This window comes from Akebia trifoliata, chromosome 4, assembly GCF_017979445.1.
Source record: "Akebia trifoliata isolate Shusen 1 chromosome 4, ASM1797944v1, whole genome shotgun sequence".
In the NCBI taxonomy this organism is placed as follows: Eukaryota; Viridiplantae; Streptophyta; class Magnoliopsida; order Ranunculales; family Lardizabalaceae; genus Akebia; species Akebia trifoliata.
The window spans coordinates 13574602-13598003 of NC_141378.1; the positions used below are offsets into that span (position 1 = coordinate 13574602).

General features: G+C 36.8%; 1 protein-coding gene across 3 annotated transcripts; it reads left to right on the forward strand.

Annotated features, from left to right (window-relative positions):
• Positions 1-867: 867 nt before the first annotated feature.
• LOC147403937 (UDP-Glycosyltransferase superfamily protein) lies at positions 868-20249 on the forward strand. 3 transcript variants are annotated; one of them, XM_086439732.1, is made up of 20 exons: positions 868-1150; positions 2694-2741; positions 2815-2848; positions 2945-3023; positions 3151-3279; positions 4983-5205; positions 5439-5573; positions 6597-6701; positions 6961-7059; positions 9060-9189; positions 9722-9772; positions 9866-9976; positions 10070-10179; positions 10390-10558; positions 11646-11732; positions 11814-11885; positions 19234-19347; positions 19560-19621; positions 19701-19797; positions 19944-20249. In XM_086439732.1, the coding sequence occupies exons 1-20, from the start codon at positions 1038-1040 to the stop codon at positions 20061-20063; spliced, it is 2088 nt and encodes a 695-aa protein (XP_086295858.1). In that variant the 5' UTR covers positions 868-1037; the 3' UTR covers positions 20064-20249. The 3 variants fall into 3 exon arrangements, with proteins under 3 accessions (XP_086295858.1, XP_086295859.1, XP_086295860.1); XM_086439733.1 differs by lacking the exon at positions 2694-2741; XM_086439734.1 differs by lacking the exons at positions 868-1150; positions 2694-2741 and having other exon boundaries at positions 3126-3279.
• Positions 20250-23402: the final 3153 nt, after the last annotated feature.

Here is a 23402-nt window from a genome sequence, read left to right on the forward strand (position 1 = left end):
TTAATCTTATATTATTTTTTAAATCTTAACACCTTAAAAATCAATCAAGTCGAAACCATCCATATAAGAAATTTTGTGTGTGAAATCTTTGGTTCAATATGCCAATATTAAATCATTATTAGAAGGTTTGGAAGGTACATATCAATCCTATACACAAAGATTCAACGTTGGCATACCAGACTACGGCTTACATGATAACATTTTGTTTGATAGGTACTTATCGAATTTGTTTGGTAGATACCTACCAAACATAACTTTTTCATGTAAATCTTTGTGTTTGGTATAATAATACATATCAAATTAGTTTTATAATGTTCAATATGTACCTACTAAATAAGCTAAAATAAGTTTGATTTTGACCCTATCAAATTTCGTTCAATGACTTTTAAGAATTTTAGTAAATCTTTGAGTTCGGTATGTCAATACATACCAAATTTGTTTAGTAATGTTCAGTAAGCACCTACCAAATCAATTAAAATAAGTTCGATTTTGAACCTATCAAAATTCATTCGGTGAGTTTTAAATTTTTTTAGTAAGTGGGCGTAAATAGTATTTATTATAAAAAAATTTAGGTGGGTGCACGATGGTGGGCGTAAAGACTATCTAAAAAAAGGTGGGTGAAAAGACCAATTTCCAAAATATTGAGGAGGTGCATGGATTAAGTTGGTGAAAGATCACAAATCATGGTTGAATGAATTAAGTGGGTGCAAAACTGCAAATAGCCCCACCCCCACCCCCACGATAAAATTCACCGATCTTGTGAAAGATAGAGACCACGTGGCATACAAAGAAGACTAGGAGTTGGGTAGCTATCCAACTCACTTGAGTACGGGATCTTTTGTTATACAAACGACAACACTTTCTTTCCAAACGAATCACAGGATCCAAGTGGACTCTGCAGTTAGTCTCTCTCTCTCTCTCTATCTTCAGATTTAGATTCATTAAAGAGAATTACTGAACTTCGATCAATCCCAATTCTCAAACTTCATCCCATCTCTCCCTCTCTCTCGTGTTGCAGAAGTTGTGAGAGAGCTCTAATGGAGACTATCTTGAACGCTGCTGCGACCCTTTGTTCTTCTCCTAATTGTTTCTTCCAATTGAAACCCACTTACAAACAACCTCTTAAAGTTCCTGCAGTTTGCTGCTTGAGGTGAAGTTTCATTCCATGATCTGTGTTTCTATTTCATAAATTTTTATAATCAATCTTCTTCTGCTCTACTTATTTGGTAAATTTTACATACTGTAGACTGTAGTTCGTAATTTGATTCCATAGAAACAAAAAAACAAAAATTGAAAATTTCCTATCAAAGAATTCCAAATAAAAGGCCAGTGATTAGCGTAAGTCACTTGGCTCGAGCTGTGTTTTCAACCAGTTACTGGAACCAAAATACTACATTGTGGTATGTTCGGGCAGTACCAAGTGCTTCATGACATAACCGTGTAGAAACTGGGTGCAGTGGGTTTTGCAAAGCGAAATTGGTTAATTTTACATAACTGTAGATCATAATTTGATTCGATAGAAACAAAAATTAAAATTTCCTATGAAAGAATTCCAAATAAATTGATTAGTGTAAGTCACTCGGCCCAAGGTGTGTTTTCGACCATTTAATGGAACCAAAATTTTACATTGTGGAATTTTGGGCGGTGCCAAGTGCTTTAGTGATATAATGATGTAGCAAGTATTGGGTGCGGTGGGTTTTCCAAAGTGAAATTGATTAGAAAGTGTTTGCAAAATTTTGTATTGATATCTTGTAACAAAATATGTGATTTTATTTAATAAATTTTTATTTTTTCGAATGAGGGGTATTTGAGCTTAACAATGTAAGGATTAGAAAACTGGACAAGGCATTCTTAATATTGTTTGCTTAACCTAGGTAGCACACATGCAGATTGATTATGCCCAAAAATTGTTTTTAACTATGGTGATTGTTTGGTGATTCTTGATGTGTTAAGATGATTGTAACCATTTCATCCATAATTTTTTTTTGTAGGAATTCATGGTACTTCTAAAGAATCTTATTGTTTGGATTCCTAACTGTGGGTTATGGGAAAAGGCATTAAACATTGGCTTTTGAGTCTTGATTTATGTATCTCATAGGTTACGGGTGGAGAAGGGAGGCTTCGTTCCAATAGACTTGTTCACATTGTCCCATTTTCATCAAAGTATTCTTCATACTAGTTTGTTAATAGAGATGGATGTATTTTGAACAAAAAATTCGATTTGGTAGCTCATTCAATCCTTCTCATCAGATAATGTAGGGTGGGTACTAACTTACTGACAACTAGTGCTGGAAGAGGTTCTTCTAACGTTAACTGAACTATTTCTCCATTAGAATAGTGAGATGGGATAGGGTTTGTAATTTACTTCCTTTGTAGCTTGGTTTAGTGTATTGTGGTTTTCCGGTTTGTGGGTTGGTCATCTTGACTGCCCTTGGATTGTTTTCTTTAATGAAACTTTAATTTATAAACAAAACTTGTTATCAATAGTAATCTTTAGCATTCAAGGCTTAATATCCAAAGCTGGAGGCTGAGGGGATAATTCACAAAGTTGATGCTCTAAGAAGAGTTTTGATACAACTTGACCTTGTCATTGTGATTGTCCTCACATTTAATGAACCTTTCCCCATTGAAACTGTTATTTTTTTTCCTGCTAAATTTAAGCATATTTTCATTAGCTTGACCTATTTTTTCAGGAAGAATGAGAAAGGCAATGGTTTAATTTCAGGACCTTCACCAATTGAGTGAGCATTGCTTGTTCTTGTAATTTTCTTCCTTGTGACTACACATTAATAAATTTTCTCAAATCCTTTCTAGGTCGGAAGACAATAATAATGTGGAGATGCATCAGGTAAGTAATGCTAACCACTAATTTTACCTATTTCTATGCTTAAAGCTGTTTTTTTATTTATTTTTCACTCAGTAGATTTCGTTACAAATTTATCAGGATTCATTTCAATCATCCAATAGAGGTCTAGAAATTAACCGCAGTGACATTTGGAATCTTTTCAGAGAGGCCCAGCGGAGTAAGTCCTTACTCTAACCCTTCAAATAAATAGTCCAGGTCCTATATTTTATTGCGTATGTATATTACAGCATGCCAACAAATGTTCTGTTTTCTGTTCTAGATGCATTTTGTTGATGAATATGCAGATATTCTGTACTTGAACAAACAGCGTCTTATGGCCATAGAGGAACTGAAGCAAACCCAGCAAGAGAAACAATTGTTGTTCAATAGGATGGAACAGTTGGGGGGCGGGAAGCAGTCTAGCATTGGAAAAGGTAATAATACCCTAATTTAATTTTTAGTGAAATTTGAAGGGAAAAATGATGAGTAATTGTAGTTCGATTAAGTATATTTGGACTCTTCTAAGGCACCATGATCTATGACTTAAAAAACTAAATGACAATCATTATTTGTACCTGGGACTCAAAAGTTATGAGTTAGTTCTCACGTAACACAGATTAGATTTGTTTCATATTTTTCAAGTATTTTCATGTTAAGGAGGTAAAGTTTTTACACCAGCTGCCGACTGATGTAACCCTCCTCTTTATCAATGCTTGAACACAGTAAAATTAACGAAGAAAGGGTTTTATGCAAGATTGAATGGAGAAACAAGATCTGTTCAGCTGAACCCAAATTTCAGGATAAGATGTGTATGAGCTTGGATGATACTCAGCTTGTGTTTAGTATCATCCATTGTATTGTGCGTGTGAGCCGAACCCACAGGTTCATATTTTGGATGTTACATGGTTCTTGTCAGATGATACATGGTCAGGCTGTGTTGAGCAGAATTCTTACGATAGATCAGCTCATTCGGAGGGATTTCATGGCTGTGAAATTTTGCTACCTATATAAGGAGGATGGGGAGTTGACGAATCATATTCTCATTCATTGTAAGGAGAGTGTGGTGTGGGCACACATGTCATGTCTCTGTTTGGTGCCCTTGGGTGTTTTTCGATGACGCTTAAGTTCTTCTTTGAAGGATGGAAGCAACTGAGTTTTCCCTTCCCTATGAATAAGAGGATATTGTGGAGCTTAGCCCTCCTTTTGTGGTTTATTGGGGATTTGAAGGGAGAGGAACCATCGTGCTTTTCAGGGTCTGGAGCAGTCTTGCAGGAGATATTATCTTGATTTTGGGGTTTTTGTTATTTTAGTATAAAAACTTCAAGGTGTTCTCGGGGGCATTTGATGAAGACTTCTTAGGGAGATGGGATTGGGTCATTAGTATTTCAATTGTTTAGTGTTGAGGGTTTATTCATTTTTCGTTAGTGCCTCCTGGCAGTCGACCTCCTTTTCAATAATGAAGTTTTACTTATCAAATTTATAAAAAAAAATATCTATTATACATGTCACATACACAATCTCTACTGGTGGTAGGTTTTGAGGTGGGAAACATGTGCTTGACACTTATCAAATTAACAAGGAAGTACACATAAGAAGATAGATTTTTACATGTGAATATGCATATCTAAACATGGATTTCCTTTTCTTTTTTTTCGATACATGTGTATTCAATCTTAGTCTGACTATTCCCATGGACACGTGAGTCACCCCTTCCAACAAGTGCCAATTGGACTGGCTTCCAACAAGTGCCAATTGTACTGGCCTCTTAAAGCACCAGGGGGATGGCCAACGAGGGGAAACATGGATTTCCTTGTGTAGATGGAATCTCTTAATGTCCCGAGGATTGAATCTATTTCACCCCTAAAAAACATACCTGTGGATTTAAAATGAAATAGTGGAATCTATTAGGGAGATTGCAGGCATTTTTAACCATGACATGTATATTAACCTCGTATCAATGGTCAATCTCTTGCTAATACACCTATATTTGCAGTATCTGCACTTCTATTTGAATTGGACCATCCTTCAATTTTTATTTTCTGTTTGAGCTGAACCCCTAAATAATTACATTAGTATTTAGGAAATGAAACAGCTTTCGATGCTAACGGGGATTTTATGTTGACTATCACCTTTTCAGGTCCATTGACTAAATCGGATAAGCAATCAATTTGTTCTGAACTGTTGCTTCGAATAGACTCGATGGTCCTCACAGGCATGATTGACACCGGGGAAGCATCTTTGCTCAGAAGGCTAGTCATCGACAACAAAGTTAGCATAGTTGAAGTTTTCTCTGAAATCCGACAAAAAGGAGATGCCGAGCTGCTGGCAGGTTTTGGCCAGTTCAAAGACAAAAGCAATCGGTATGCAGTCTGTTAGAGATTGCACCCCTTCCCTTATCTATTGTACACTGACACCTTAACTTCTTGATTTATACCTATAAGTTAAATCATTGAGACATACTTGACATTGCATATGGTGCTTTTCTTTCCAAATCTTCAAATTACTTTTGATGCTAAAGTTATTTATCACATCCAGATTGTTCTTGTCTATTTTTCTGTTTATATACTCATTTCTCTCATCTCCTTAACTGCAGAGATAGATTTCACATTGTCCATATTTGTACTGAAATGGAACCAGTTGCCTCCGTTGGGTCTTTGGCATCATATGTAACAAGCTTATCTCATGCACTGCAGAGGAAGGGCAACCTGGTGGAGGTTATTTTACCCAAGTATGTGAAGAAAGCTTCCTTTTCTGTAGTCATTCTTTCTGTCAATTTTCCCATGAACATGATTTAATATGAAGATCATGCATATATGATGCAGAACGATAGGGGAAGAAGAGGAAAAAATAAGGTTTTAAGGAATCTGATTTGGGTGTTCTTGGAATTACAATTAGGGAAAGGTTTAGGGTATTTGGGTTGGATAGGGTAAAGTCAAAAAGCTTTGGGTGTTAAGGTTTAATTTTGACTTTTTGCAAGTATGACCATAATCCCAATGACCCAAAATACAAAGGCTAGAGGAAAATGGTCAGGAGGTTTATAGGATAAGGATTAAAGGTTTAGGGACTGGAAACATGATTAAGGGTTGAGGTTTGTAGGTTTCAAGAATCAATAATAAAGATTCAAGAATCGAGAATTAAGAATCAAGAAAATCAAGAACAATATAAAAAAATATATGGAAAGATGAGAGGATGATAGAAAAGATAGTACCTTGGAATCACACCAAGGGTTTCTTGGAATCACACCAAGACTGGTGGAGAACTCACTTCACTCCATGAAAGAAACTCATTCTTTATTCGTCATATCTTCGTTAAAAAAAACCCTAATACAATATGTAAATAAAGAAAATCAACCAAAAGTCCTAATAAAACTAAAATACCTAATTTTCGTAACTTTCTCTCTCCTAAATTTTCAACTCTAAGAAACTTAAATAAAAGACACCAAAAGTTACCGAACTACCCCTAAATATTATACTAAGATCATGAGCCAATAAAACATCGAAATAAGTCCAAAAAACATAAAATTAAAGTCCTAAAATAGAAATCTAAATAAAAACTAAAAATACTCTTCAAGTTTTGATGTCCCCATCAATATACATTTCCATGTTAGTTGAATACTGCCAAAATACCATATATGGTAGCACATATGTTCTGCCATTCTATTCTACCTGTCTCCATATCAGTTTTAAATGTGGACCTAGATGAATAACTTGCTCATGAGTTACTAACTTGAAGGAATCCTCCATTTTAACAGATACGCAAGCATGAATCTAAATGAAGTTGAAGCATTACAGAATATAGAGGCAGAGTTTCACTCTTATTTCAATGGTCACTGGCATGGAAACAGGATCTGGACTGGGTGAGATTTTTTTTTGTTCCATGTGGAGTGTACTTTGGGTTCTTAATTTTTTCTTGGTTGGCAAGCATACAAATGATGAATGGGTTCGAGAGTGAAGACAGGTTTCTGAACACCCATCTCGGCTTACATTGGGGGGGGGGGGGGGGTGTTCTTGTTTGCTATTTACTTCTTGCTATTCCAATAAGAAGAGAGATTTCATTTCTTGTCTATCCATTTGTACGTTTTATGTCTGATTCCATCTTTTCGTTCTGTTATGTAGGGTTGTCAATGGCATAGGAGTTACATTTATTGAACCTTTATATTATTCAGCATTTTTCAACCGTGAAGCGATATATGGTTACTCGGATGACTTTGAACGGTAAGTGTATTTATTTTTAAAATGAATTGGTTACTACTTTTGGTCCACTCTCCATGCTACTTGTAGGTGATTTAGGGTCATAATAGGAATTTTGATTTTTCAGATTGGATATATGGCTCAAGGTTTAAATAGAAGAATTTAGAAAAGTAATTTGCAAGCCTCATAATGAGAGCTTGACAGATATATATATATATATATAATCTAAAGTGTGAATGGACATAAATACCCTTACATAGAATGAAAACAAGAAAAAAACTACTACTATTTCCAATATAAATTATCGTTTCAAGGCAATCTTTTGGTCAGGTGAAACATTCTGAGACAATCTGAAACATTCAATGTTTCAGAGTCAATGTTTCATTTCAGCCTTGGTTGAAACTGAATGTTCCACCAAAATATTCCGAAACAGAATGAAACTTTGAACTATGATATAGATTATGTCAGTGGTGCTCTTGTTTTCTAGTTGTGAGATACTACTGAATCTTTAGCTGGAATTGAGCACTCATTCATTTATGTATCTATTTTTTAATTTTTTTTGCTAAGCCATTCAATGTGTTTCTTTGTATGTGTGTACTGTATGCATTGTATATCTATATAACATTGGGGTTAGAGTGAACACTTGCACTCTCTTTCTCCATTCTCCCGTCTTTCTTTTTTTCTTCTTTGTTTTCTTCTCCATATTAATTTCTATTTTCCAATATTGTATTAGATCTTTGAAACCTAATTACTTCACAAATACTTAACTAATTCGAGTGAAACAAGAGGGGTTTGATCCGTATCTTCGAGATCTACAAATTGATATCACCCACTTGCAAATCGGATTAGTCGGATTCTTCTATCATTTTATTTATATAGCAAGTTTCCCTCTTACACAATAAACATCACAGACTCACAGTTGACAGTGATAGTAATTCTAACCATCAAGTGTTACTATCGTGATTTGCAACTCATTATTTTCCAGAGGAATATTTATAGTATTTACCCCCTTCAGAATTGGATTAATTAACCTCCAAACTACTGCTAGTTGACATATGACCGATCTAGGAATTTCTATATGAGCTTCCCCTGGTCATGGTAAAAACCACTTCTGCTCAGGTTGTGTTATACAAATAATCCACAAAACAATCCAATTTCTAACCTGAAGTACACAACACCTTCAATACTGAACCAAACTTGATGGATTCTTTTGAGAGAAATATTGTTCATAACAGAGTTCATCGTGGTTACAGCTCATCACATGTACTGCTCATGGTCCTTCCTTGAATCAGAAATAAGCATTGTTTGTATGATTGATCTAAGTTCTCTTGAACAGCTTGTGTGATCCTCTCCTATGTTACCAATTAGAAATACTCTTAGCAATATTTAGAGTTAATAGAAATGAATGAAAAATAGAAGAAGAGAAAGAGAGGTGAAAGGGGAAATCATGTGTCTCCACAAGAGCCCTCATTGGTTTTTTGAACATAGTGTAATACTTATGGACGATAATTCCCTTGTAGATATAACCAATCACAAATGAAGATATCAATAACTACCCTTTACAACACTCTTCCCATGGAAATGCATTGTGAAATCAAGGAGTCAATTTAGTTTTCTATGACGTGGCTCTGGTCATGGTGCAATGAAGCAACCAGATTCATTCAGCTGACCCCAAATCATTTGGACAAAGCTTTGATAATGATGACGATGAGCTGACAATCATGTCATGGTTGATAGCCACTATAAGCAAGAAAAAAGTCATTTTCGGTAAAATTACAATTACCTATATGTTCTTTTCCTATCAAATTGTCGAAGAATTAACTAAAGCATTTTCCAAAGTTAGGGCATTCAACAAGTATATCCAAGTTGGGCATGTTCGATATGCGCTATGGTTGGATTTTTCTTGATATGTTTGTGTGTACTTTCTTTAAATTGTTCTCCAATCAGTGATGCTTCAACTAAGTTCGTGCATGTTATAATTTTCAATAGGTTTCTAATTTAATATTTCTTATATATTTTTTCAGATTTACCTATTTTTCCCGTGCTTCCTTGGATTATATTGTAAAATCCGGAAAGCAGCCTGATGTTTTGCATATACACAACTGGGAGACTGCTATTGTTGGGCCACTTTTTTGGGATATTTTTGTTAATCAGGTGCTGTCTTGGATCTTCTTCTTTTTTTCCTTTCTCCATCTATTGCATCATTAGAGATGAAATTTTGACTGCAATGCTGAAGTAAGTTTGGTTTACTTGGTCTACAAAATGAGATCTTAAAAAGCTTATAGCTTCAGTTGTTAAGGGAACTTTATGCTTATCCTCTCCATCACTAGACACTTGTCCATTTACTTCTCTTTTTTGGAACTTCAAAAGAAAAAAATTGATCGTGAATTTTCATTAGTTTGGACAGTACTGAATCCACTAATGAACTACTGCCCCATTTGTTTACAAACACCCAATTCTTTCTTATGGCATAGAATGATTTGAGACAGCATTTCTATGTTGTATTTATCTCTTCTGCTTTCTTTCTAATAAATATTTTGACAGTTGATTAAAGGAAAAAAGAAAGAAAAAAAAGAAAAAGAAAAAAAGAAAAAAGAAAGAAAAGAAAGTGTTACCTTTGCGAAAATTCTCACTATAGAAATTGTAAGTAAGCAATGTGTTTTATATTGCTCGCTCATCTCTGTAGGGACTCAGAGGCACTAGAATATTGCTTACTTGTCATGGGTTCAGTTCTCAGGCAAGTGTACTACCTATTCTTTTTTCCTTCTATGTTACTATTTCTACCTATATTCATACAAATCCTCTTAGCACGTGTTCCTTAATATTTTAGTGTCTAGAGCATCCTGATAAGCTTGCACTGTGTGGACTTGATCCTTCTCGACTTCACCGCCCTGATCGTTTGCAAGATAACATTAAGAAGCATCTTGTCAATATATTGAAGGTATATCTTTCTTTTCATCTAATAAATTATGTTTCTTTTCGTTTTTGAGGTGGCATTATCATTTTTGTTTTCCTTTCTGCTTCAAATTTGCAGGGTGGAGTTGTGTACTCCAATAAAGTCATAATGATGTCATCCATTCACTCAAAAGGCAGGATTATTCGCAATCTGAGTCATGGATTGGAATCCACGTTAGCCATCCATAAGTGAGTAACATCTACACTTGGACCTATGGAGATGTTCCTTCATGCTTTGCTTTGATCTTGTTTTCTTCATTCTTCATTTTTAGTTTTCCTGTAAGCTAGAAATGAGTAAAGTTTCTTGATGCAAGTACAATCCATTTAGACTTACATGTTGCTTTACTGCCATTTAATGCTGGCTATCTAAAAATGGCACATTTTAATCATTGGTTCTAGGGAGAAGCTGTCAATTGCCCCTTATGGATTTGATGGCAACATCTGGGATCCTTCCAAGGACAAGTTTTTGCCAGCAAATTATTCTGCAGAAGATATCAAAGGGAAAACTATTTGTAAAGTTGCATTGTTGCAGCGATTGGGGTTATCTGGGCAAGCTGGCACAGTTGTTGTGAGTGGTGCATCATTCATCATTTATTTATTTTGAAATTTTTTTCAGCTTGTGCAGAAGTTGGATATTTGATTCTAAAAATTATCAAAACAGATACAGTTGAGCCTACAGTTACATTTCATCCCCCCCCCCCCCCCTCTCTCTCTCTCCGCTAAAACTTATTTAATTATTTACAAACTAGCAAAGACATTGATGTGTATCAGGACATATCGTTTCTGCATGCAGAAAGTTTTTTATGCTCAACTTGACATGGTGACAGAGTTTTATCTTATTTTTAAAGAATGTTAGTTTTTGTTATCAAAGTAAAGCTTGGGGGGAATTTCTATACCTCTGTGCTTAAAGAAAAGAATTTTATTTTTCTGGAGGAATTTTCACATCTTCAGAGAAATTGTCATTTTGGTGCCCATATTACTTTATCCTGAGAGCACAGATGGCCATTTTACTTCATACTGAGAGCATTGAATGACAAATATATTTGCCACTTGTACTCTCCACCTTGGGTACTTATATCACTTTGGTTTTCTGCAAACTCCTCCTAAAGACTCCTGAAATATTATGAGTAAAAAATTATTAAAATACCCCTTCTAAATATCATTATCGCGGAAACATCTTCAAACTTCCTCATAAATGTGCCTTTGATAAAATCTAGTAATTCTAGAGAGCTTCTATTGCCCCACACCAACTTTTGCTAATTCCACCCCGAGATGTGTGCTAATTCTTTGGTGATTTACATATGAATTGGGGTGGCATTGGCAAAGGTTGGTGTGGTGATAGAATCTTTCTAATTCTAACACCTGATTACCACGTTGGAAAACTTTCATGGGGTCGGGGCATGCAAGTGTAGGGAATTAGTCAACATCCCAAGACAGATGTGGGATACCATGTTGTAAAACAAACTGATCAGAGACAATGAGGCAGTGTTGTTTGCAGTTCAACTTATTTTAATACCATTATAACTTTACCTTATTGCTGCTCTCTTGACCATTTATTTTTCACTGATAATGTTCCACCTTTAATTTTGTTGCCTTCTATCTGTTCTCTTTGTGATACGTCAAGCACGTTACTAATTCTTAACTGATGTGTTCAGGTTGGTTGCATCTATAACGAAGTTTCAGATATTGACTTGGAAAACCTGAAGGCAGCTGTTTGGCTTGGTTCTAAAAAGGGAGCTCAGGTAATTTACTATTGAGAAGTCTCCATTTTAGTATATTTTCTTTTCAAATTTGATGGGCTTATCTTTCAATGACTCTTTCAGTTTATTTTCATGGGAGCTGGTGAAATACCAAGTATAAATGCTGCATTGGAATTGTTCCAGAAAGAGCTTAAGGTAAACCACTTCTGGTTGTTATGATTGTGGGGTGTCTTCTAACCGAGCTATTAAATTTTGGTTTCGGTGTCTATTTTAGTCTGCTTAGAAATATAAATATTTTGTTACAAGTTCTCTGGTGGCCATTTATATTTTATAGTTTTTATAAATTTTATCAATATTTATAAAATAATTTTTTATAGAAAGAATTGTTTCAGTCAAATTTTATTGTTCATAGAAATATTTTCACTGAAATCATGCATGACATGATAGGAGATGGGAAACATGGGAAACACCTTCCCCCTTACACGTGATGACATGACACAATTTTGCATCAATGATACCTCTAGAGATGATAAGGTCCAAAGTCAGGATACAATCCAAAGCAGTAGACCATGTAAAAGAAGCTACTTTTGAAGGAAACTTTGGACTCTACACTGTGGAAGCCGGGAAGTGAACACTGATGACTGAGAAAGCAATGCTTGATAGAATGATTTCATGGAAAAGATTCCATCCAGAGTCATATTCCATACACTATGGTCCTCCTCCCTAGGAGCAATATGCACGAGAGAGAGACAATTAGTAAGATTAAAAATTGACTCAATCTCTCAGAAACTGAAGTCCCAAAGGCCAAAATAATCCGTTCCTTTCTCGAACCATGAATTTTTGAACTAGTATTACCTTTTTATATGAAATAAAGATACAAAAACCGAGTTTTGAGTGAGGTCGTGCCACACCCATGATCCTTTCATAACTTGACCTTGTTTTAACCCTCTTTACCCTGAAAGAAAACTTTTTGAGAAACTTAGGAAAGATTTTCAGATCTCTTTCCACACTCCACAATCAAAGGGGAACGCGCTACTTTGGACTCCAACCCAATTCTTTCAAAGGGCACCCTGACCTGCTCCAAATCACAATAACCATTTTCCAAGGAGTGCCAAGCTAGTTAACTTGGTCTTCTGAAACCTTGAGTCCCTGTGTTTCTTTGGTGAGAAAATAATCTTCTAATTGTCAAGATGAAATTTGTTGGTGCCTATTGTTCCATAAGAGATCGAGGAAAAACTCATCAAGGTTTAGCTCCACACTACCTGGAGTTGAGAATGGAGATAAGGAATAAATTGGGATACATAGAAGGTGAAACTTCTTAGAAGGGAAAATTATGTTACAGGGACGTGTGTTGAGTGCTGACATGGATACAATATGTCAGAAATGGTGCTTTTGATAAGTCTGAACCACAGAATCATCCGCCCACATATACGATGAGTGACATTTTAGTTGTGTGTAACTTCTGAAAAGTAGAAAATATTTCACCACACTGTACCTTAAAAGGTAGATTTCGAATATTAAACCGTGGTTGTTTAACAATGATACTTGGAGGATGGATTACACTAACTCTGTTAAATAAGTCTAGGGTTATTTTAGTCTTTTCCTTTTCTTTATTTCTCTTATGTAACTCTTATATAGCCTAATTAGGGCTAATTAATCAAGACTTAATCTTCTCTTTAATTCGAACTTGGTATCAGAGCAAGTTCGGCCTCTATCGACCTCCAACTCCTTCTTCTTCTTCTTCGGTGACAAACTCAATCGACCTATCCTTCGTTAAAACAACACCCTACACTTCTCTTCTTCAACTCGTATCACCCCTACGGGGGTTCTCCGTCACACAAACCCTAATCGCAGCATGTGATAGGAAATATATAACTGTTCAGAGTCTGCGATCAGGTTGTAGTTACAGCAGTGATGTTGTTTGCGACCAGCGACATCAAAAATGGCTCTGTCTGAGGCTTACGACACCCACAGTGTCTGTGTTTGAGTATTACGACTCCCAACGTAGGCTGTTTCAACTCCTACGATCACAGTAAGTGACATTTTTTGAGCCGGCGACGCCAGTGGTGGCTGTTCTACCTCATACGATTCAAGTAGGTAGGTGTTTGAACCTGTACGACACTTGTGAGTGGCTATTTGGGTCTGAATGATCACAGCAGATGATGTTCTGCCCTGTACGAAACTAGTGGGAGTTTCTTTCTTCCTCTGTTTTTCGATTTTTTATCACAACAAGTGATTGGTTTCAGTAGGCAACACAGCAGGGTGCTGTTATAAGTCGTGAGATCATAGATTGTGGCTATTTGGTGCTGTTTGGGGCTGTTATAAGTCGTGAGATCATAGATTATGGCCATTTGGTGCTGTTTGGGGCTGTTCTACCGACAGTGTTATTCCTTGAGTCTTTACGCTTGCGAAAATTATTATTGGGTCTCCCACAACAGTGTTTAATCAACCTTTATAGCTCTTTCGATCGTGTATTGTCACCTTTAGGGTGCTGCGATCACTTTATTTTAGAGAATCGTGCCCACATCTTTGTGAACTCTCTTCAAACCAAAATACTCGGATTATTTGATGGCTTCTGAGTCATCTTCTTCCTCAATCACTGGTATTAGTAATGGATCGAGTGGTCTTCCTTCTCATTCATTTGACTTTCCAGGCATTCAAATTATTACCGTGAAATTTGATGGTCCTAACTATCTCCTTTGGGCACGATCGGTTGAAATGTTCATTGGTGGAAAAGGGAAAATCGGTTACCTCACAGGGGCTGACAAACAACCTGCATAGACCGACAATTCTTACTCACATTGGTTTGCTAATGATTCTATGGTCCGTTCCTGGTTGGTTACATCCATGCAATCACACATTGCAGCTGGTTTTATGTTCTCCTCGACAGCAAAACAGATATGGGATTCTGCAAAGAGCATTTACTCGCAATGTCAAAACAATGTCCGAATTTTTAACCTAGAACGTGAGATTTCTAGACTCTCGCAGGGTGACTCTTCTGTTACTACCTATATATCACAACTACGTGCTCGGTGGGAAGAATTGATATTTTATTCTTCGTACTACTCTTGGAAGGACCCTCTTGATTAGACATCATATGCGTCAATTCTGGATAAGAATCGAGTTTTTCAATTTCTAGCTGGTCTCCGGGATGAGTTTGAATATGCAAGGGTTCATTTATTGGGAATAGATCCTTTTCCTTCTCTACAGACTGCGTATTCCTATGTCTTGGCTGATGAAAGTCGTCGTGCAGCTGTCATACCCTTTTCTTCAGGAGATCATTCCGCTATGCTTGCTCGTCTACCTTCTTCACAGTCCCCCAATGGGCCTCTGCCTACCCGTCAGCGACATAAGTGTGATCATTGTGGAAAGTTGGGTCGTGTGAAAGCTCGCTGTTATGCACTTCATGGTCGTCCTAACCAGCATCATCAACAGTTTCAACGGTCTTCAGCTCATGTAGTTTCTCAGCAAATGAATGATTTAGCAACTCCTTCAGCTACTACCTCCTCATCGGATTCGGTATCTCTGTCCCAAGCCGAGCTTGACAAGTTCAGAAAATTCTTCAATCAGATAAAGACCTTATCTCAGCCAGTTTCTACCTTCGCTCACTCAGGTCCTTAGCATCTGCACACAGTGTTTCTACCACTTCCTCACCATGGATCATTGATTCTGGTGCCTCGGATAACATGACCGGTACGTCCTCCCTGTTTAAAACCTATAGTGTTTGTTCTGGTCATCGCAAGGTCCGACTGGCCGATGGCTCTTTGTCTTTCATAGCTGGTCAAGGTCATTTACCCGTTACATCTTCTTTATCCTTAACTAACACACTTCATGTTCCTCAACTTACTACTAACCTTGTATCTGTTAGTAGTCTTACAAAAAATTTGAACTGCAGTGTAACCTTTTATCCCTCTCATTGTGTCTATCAGGATCTGGAGTCGAAGAGGACAATTGGCACTGGACATGAAGTAAATGGATTGTATCTCTTGGACGTTCCCGGTTTACCTAGCACTCATTCTACTCTTCAGCTTAGTAGTAGTCGTAGTCTGTCTAATAAGGCTCTTATAATGCGTTGGCATTTACGTTTAGGCCATATTTCCTTTGGATATTTGAAACACATGTTCCCTACTTTATTTCATAATAACAATTTGTTTGATTTGTCTTGTGAAACTTGTCAATTAGCTAAACATGTACGTTCTTCTTATCCTATTAGTATGAATACTACTACACCTACTATGTTTGACTTAATTCATTCTGATGTGTGGGGTCCTTCCCTTGTCACATCCACTCTTGGTTTTCGCTATTTTGTTTTGTTCATCGATGACCACAGTCGTACCACTTGGGTTTATCTTATGAAACACAAGAGTGTGGTTTATGGGATCTTCAAGCAATTTCTTGCTATGGTTCATACCCAATTTGGTTGTACCATCAAGACCTTCCGTACTGATCATGATACTGAGTACACCTATAGTGAGGTCTTGAAACTTTGTTTAGAGTCTGGCATTGAGCATCAAATGTCCAATGTTAAGACCCCTCAGCAAAATGGTCGCTCAGAACGAAAAAATCGCCATATTCTAGAGTTAGCTCGTGCCATTTCTATTGGCATGAATGTGCCTCAATCCTATTGGGCCGATGTAGTTCTTACTGCTGTTTACCTTATTAATCGGACCCCCTCTAGTGTTCTTCAGTTTGCGACACCCCTTTTTAAGCTCTTTCCAGATCGTCCTATGTTTCCATTTCCTCCGCGCGTGTTTAGGTGTGTCTGCTTTGTTCAAATTCTTGTCCAAACTCGTACTAAACTTGACCCTAAGGCTGTAAAATGTATCTTTCTGGGTTATTCCTCTACCCAGAAAGGATATCGTTGTTACCATCCTCCTTCTCGACGGCGTTTCATTTCTCGAGATGTTTCTTTTTTTGAGCATACTCCTTACTATAGTGGGTCCATTGGTATTCAATTTGAGTGGTTTCCTCTAGATTCACCTGATGATTTTTTTCCTTCTTTATTTCCCCTTCCCATGCCTGTTTCTCCCTCTCCACCCCCTGTCAGTTCGTCCTCTCCTCCATTGCAGGTTTACTCTCGACGTCCCCGTGATACTACCATCACTTCTATGTCCGACCAGCTCTCCTCCTCACCTCCAGCTCCACCTCCGTCTGTTCCCTGTGATGATCGTCCCATTGCCACTCGTAAGGGTAAGCGCACTTGTACTTATCCCATTTCAAATTATATATCTGATTCTGCACTATCACCCTCTTATCGGAGTTTTCTTGCTTCTGTTTTCGCTGTTTCTCTTCCTACTACTGTTGCAGATGCTATTGCTCATCTTGAGTGGCGCGCAGCTATGATTGATGAGTTGACTGCTCTTGAAAAGACTCAAACTTGGGAAATTGTTCATCTTCCGCCTGGAAGGAAAGCTGTGGGTTGTCGTTAGGTCTTCACGCTTAAGCATAATCCAGACGGTTCCATTGCTCGTTATAAGGCCCGTCTGGTGGCCAAGGGTTATGCTTAGACTTATGGGATTGATTATCAGGAAACTTTTGCTCCGGTTGCCAAGATGACCACCATTCGTGTTCTCCTTTCTGTTGCTGCTATCCAAGGATGGCCTCTCTTTCAGTTAGATGTCAAGAATGCTTTTCTCAATGGTGATCTTCAGGAAGAAGTCTATATGGTCCAACCTCCTGGGTTTCTTCCTTCTGCTTCTCCTACACATGTTTGTCGCCTTCGCCGGTCCCTTTATGGTTTGAAGCAGTCTCCTCGTGCTTGGTCTGAGCGCTTTACTAGGGCCATGCATCAGTTTGGTTTCCATCAGAGTTCTGCTGATCATACCTTGTTCTTGCATCACTCCCAAGGCAAAACTGTTGCTCTAATTGTGTATGTGGATGATATTGTTCTTACTGAAGATGATGCCGATGGCCTTACCGAGGTTAAAACTTATTTAGGATGTCAATTTGAGATTAAGGACCTTGGCCATCTTCGCTATTTTCTAGGTATTGAGGTTGCCCGGTCCCAGTCTGGTATATTTATTTCTCAGCGTAAGTATGTTCTTGATTTATTCAGTGCCTCTGATCAGTTTGGATCTCGTCCAGCTGATACTCCTATTGAGCAGAATCACAGGTTGGCTGATTCTGAGGGGGAGTGTGTGGCAGATATTGGTCAATATCAGCATCTTGTGGGAAAGTTGATCTACTTGTCTATGACTCACCCTGACATTGCCTATGTTGTTAGTATTGTAAGTCAGTTTATGCACTCGCCTCGAACATCTCATCTTGCTGCTGTTTATCGTATTCTTAGATACCTTAAGGGATGTCCTGGTCGAGGTATTTTATTCAACAATCATGGTCATCTTCACATTGAGGCATGGACATATGCAGATTATGCTGGTTCAGTGACTGATAGAAGGTCTACTTCTGGGTATTGTACTAAAGTTGGTGGTAACTTGGCGTAGTAAGAAGCAGGATGTGGTTTCTCGGTCGAGTGCTGAGTCAGAATACAGAGGTATGGCACTTGAAGTATGTGAATTGTTGTGGCTCAAAATCTTACTAGCTGATTTATGTCTTCCTGTGCCGGTCCCCTTCTTACTATATTGCGATAATAAATCAGCTATTAACACAGCTGCAAATCCGGTTCAGCATGACAGAATGAAACACATAGAAGTTGATCATCATTTTATTAGAGAAAAGATAGTTTCTGGACAGATTTGTACTCCCTTTGTTCCTACCTCTCAACAACTTGCTGATGTTCTTACTAAAGGAGTTAGTAAAACTTCATTTGAAGATGTCTTGTCCAAGTTGGGTATAGTTGATATCCACGCACCAACTTGAGGGGGAGTGTTAAATAAGTCTAGGGTTATTTTAGTCTTTTCCTTTTCTTTATTTCTCTTATGTAACTCTTATATAGCCTAATTAGGGCTAATTAATCAAGACTTAATCTTCTCTTTAATTCGAACTAACTCTCTTTTGGAATTTAAAAAAATAAAATAAAGAAAGGGTGACACTGCTTTACGTGTTAGGATGTGCCGAGGTGTGTTCCATGTTTCTATATTTATCTGACATGGCAAAAATTCTGGAAGTACTGTGCCCTTGTCACATATAAGGATAGTGTCTTAACATTTACTTGGATCCACAACACCATTAATATAAGAATACCCAATATTTTGGTGCATGCACCATAATGGGTTCCTTCCATTCAAGAAATTTCTTGATTAATACTGCTTGATAGTTATTGTTTGGGCTTCCTGGATTTTAGCTCAGTGAGAGGATGATTCATTTTGTGAAAGCTTATATTGGATGCAAGTGCAACTTATGCGTGATTCTCATTATTCTTATTACCAGTCAAGAGTTAAGACAACATACACAATCTAACATTTTATTGGGTTTAAATACAAGGATTGGTAGTAGTGCTTCTACATAAAAAAGATACCCCCTGAAGTTTACCGTCTCTACCTAAGTTAGTTACTAACAACCAGTGCAGTTCGCAAATAGCTTTCAATTAATGTTTCATTTTTTCAACTACAAAAATGAATTATTGGTATCTTTGTATTTGCAGGATGAAAGTGTAAGATTTATAAACAAGTACGATGAAGCTTTGTCACATCTAATACTTGCAGGCTCTGATATATTCTTGTGCCCGTCTTTTCATGATCCAGTGCTACAAATGCCGGTATGTCTAGCACTTTAAGCACATTAGATTCAAATAAAATGAGTAGTTCAGCTGCCAACTGTTGGGTCCCTCTTCAGTGAATCTACACCACACGTGTACTCATGATATCACAACATTTCAGAAGAATAGAAAATGGATTGGAATATTGGATGTAACCATGTCTTCTTTTCCTTATTTGGAACATTTTTCCTGTGTGCTTCCAAAAAATGCAGCTTAAGGCTATCAAATATGGAGCTGCTCCTGTTGCAATAACCTTAACCGATGATGGGTTCAGGTAGTTATCTATTGTGAAGAATTTGTGATTACATACAAGTGTAAGGATTTATTTCCCATCGATGATTTCTTCCTTGTAGGCATGCCATGGAGCACGACTTTGAGGGCACGTGGTCGTCTCAGTACATCATCTCTGCCTTTGGGAATATGTCCCTGAGCCAAGCCCTTGGCCAAATCGTGAGTCCTCTCTTACAAAACCCCTGTTATTTCTATATATTTTTCACCTGTTTTTTATACATGGATTGATGAATACTTAATTGGTTCCGTACAAGGGAACTGAACTAGTTGAATTCTTGTTTTTTTTTTTTTGCTGTTATGTATAGAATAAGGACCCAACTCACTGGAATCGGAAGATAAGGGATGGGATGGCAAAGGACTTCTCATGGGATGCAGAGTGCCACGATGTACACTTGGAAGCTTACACATCCATAAAAAACTTGTGAGGTACATATATATATATATATATACACATGTGCATGTATATGTTGGTAAGTGTCTAAGCAAATTTTTGTGTGTACAAATATGCACGAATGTGTCAATGTATATATGTGAAGAGACTGCCTATATTGATTTTTTGGATCATTTTATTTACCTTAATATGAAAGACAAATAACCACGTCTGTTAGGAATGTTTCAGTGCAAGTTGAAGGCTTTAGAAAGAGTAAGGAGACTTGGACTAAGGTTATTAGATAAAACATGTCTTTGTAGAATATGCGACTCTCAATAGAGCTGAATGGTAAGGGATCAATGTTCTCAATATTGGTGATGACCTCCTAATGTTGCATTGAGCAAGTCTTTACAGAAGATACAGCCCTATGTAGAATTGAATTATAGAGGATCCATGTTGTTGGTCCCAAATTCATGACAGAGCATAGAAGATGACCTAATGTTGCTGAGCTTTTATTACAATCTCTCGGGACTACCCTACCCAATTAGTTCTTTTCAACTCGCCATGTTGAGAAGACGTTTCGTATCTTCCATTTTTCCACCCATTGGCAAAAAGTGTACCTTGGGTAGGATTGCTACTTGGGCAGCAGCCCCAAACCTCAGCCCAATGGACTCAACATGACCTCGTGGTGAGCTCTGGTTCAAGCGGGACTGGGTTGAGGCAGTTGGCTATATGACCAACTTGAGCTCAGCATATTTATGTATATCTCGATTGACATTCTCTTAATTTGTCACCTATTGAAGTGACACTTCACATTTTTTTTTTCTTTTCGAGCGTACTCATTTATAATTTTATTTTTACTAGCTTTTCCAATCATCCATCTAAACACCCTCATTATTGCTATGTTCAATTTATTGACATGATGCTCGTTAGCCATCCAACATTTGGTTCCATCAAGTAGAGCTGGTCTTACTATTGTCTAATAAAATTTTACTTAATATATATAACTAGAGTTTGCCCGTACCATCCTCTTTGGGGTTTAGGGGTTGGAAGAGAAAAAATGATATAGAAAGTTGAAAGGGCATTTTTGAAAAGGGGTAGAAGAAAAAATAATAATAATAATAATAATAATAATAAAGTTGAGGGTATTCTTGAAAAGAGGAAGAAGAGAGAAGACAAAGGGGGAGCGACAACCATCCTCGAGATATGTTGTTTATGATATAAATTTTAAGACAAACGAGTGAGATCCACTGCTGTGTTTTACCATATAAATTAGATTATTTTCACACTTACAGGATTTATACATTTAAAAAAAATTAAAAAAGGAAAAGGGATTTAATTATAAGAGCAAACCATAATTCTAATTGTCAAACTTAAACGAAGGAGATGGGTCAAACACTGCCACATGTAAAAAACGTCAACAATAATGTTCTCTAACCTTACCATCCACTTGTTTTTTAGCCTAAATCTCTCTCTCTTTTAAACTTAAATAAAGAGACTTTTAACACTTTAATTAAGCTTTCATCATTTTAGTGGCAAAAGCAATGGATGATGATGATCTTTTATTGTAACTTTAGAGATTGACTTATACAGAGAATTGAGATATTGGGTGAGAATCAAACTTAAGGTCAGAAAGAGTAGAGCATCTTGCATGGGATTGAGAGTTGAGGCACTGAGATTCTAATTTGGGATAATTACAGTATCCAATGTTGTTAGACACAAATGTGTCCAATGACTAATAAACTTGTGCCATGTGTATTTGGAGATTAAAGGCACTCTCAGCTTCTAATTAAAGAGACCAATTAAATAAAATCATTTGTTCCTTATAATTGGTATCAAATATACCCATTGTATATATCATACTTGTCTATGAATGAGACTATGGACTACAATTCACTGTATACCCAAGTGGCATCTTAGGACCCTTTGATTATGATCAAGCGATGATTTGTACGTGGCCCACTGATTTTTGTTGAATATTTGAGATGCCCTTCTACTCAAAAATCCTTTTTTTTTTAAAACCTAAAATCTGTCATCCTCAACTTGTAACGAACATCGAACAATCTCAAATATTTACCAAAACCTGAAGACTTATGTCTAAATCACCATATTGTGTGTGATTGCAAGAAAATGATTTCTCGTAATTCTTTCCAAAAAAAAGATTTAAAAAAAATTCCTTTTGAATAAAGAAAAAATATTTTTTCTATAAACAATTTTTTTTTTTTTTTTGAAAATGTACAATCATGCATACACATTCCAATCACGTTTAAAAAAAAAAAATTCTTCTTTTACCGTTTTTGCGGGCAATCATACAAATCTTTGAAAGTATCCGTAGGAGGAGAAAATGTGAGATAAAGCATGCATGCATGGGCCTTGGACAGGACAAAAGTCAGGTGGAGCCCATGACCGTACACTGTAATAGATTATGCCCGCAATTGGAGGAAAAAAATGGGCCCATTTCCTGGTAGAGGGCATCACATCAGTGGGGGGGAGGAATCATGATGAGTTGAGTGGACACGTGTCATTATATTATAGGAAAGTCTTCGTCAAATTACTTGCTATGGTAAAAGTATGGGGAGTGGCCACAACCCTTCTCTCCTCTCCATCCCTTCACTCACACACTTTTGGGTGTTGGGTTTGCTTTTCTGTTTTTGGGGTTTTGGTCATTTCAAGATAAGAAGCACTCACCCTACCTTCTCTCAAAGGTGGGGATGATACCCTAGCATTACTAGTTCAGGTGGGCAAAACCCCTTAAATATTACATAAAGGAGTGACATTAAAGGTTTTCTTCTTTTTATTCTTTGGAACTGGGGGTCGGGCTCCCGGTGATTTCTAAAGAATGATTCATGAGAAAATACATTATCCCAATTATTAACACATGAAATCTAAAAGTTGGGATTTATATGTATCCTAATAACACAAATCTTGAAGATACTTATTTCGAGGATAAATATCAATAATCAATTATTGGATTTTATGTTTATACGGTTGAAATTTATCAATGATCCCATCAAACTGTTTAAACACAAAATCCAATGATTGAGATTTATTTTTGAAATAAATATATTCAAGATTTATGTTATCTGAATACATATAAATCCTGATAATGCATGAGCATTATAGAATATTTATACGTGAAATGATTCAATTCAAATATATCTGTCAAGTATTTATCCCAAACTCAATTGCATTACCATCAAAAGATGCCATGAATTATTCCTTTTCTACCATTTTCTTTCAAAAAGAAATCTAAAAGAGAAGATTTTGAGAGATGGGAGAGAGAATGATGCGCCCGTAATTTTATTTGATGAACTATATATGTAACGATGGTGTGTTAAAAATAAAAATTGGTGTGGTAATATACATTTTATATAGAAGGAATCTTATCTAAAGA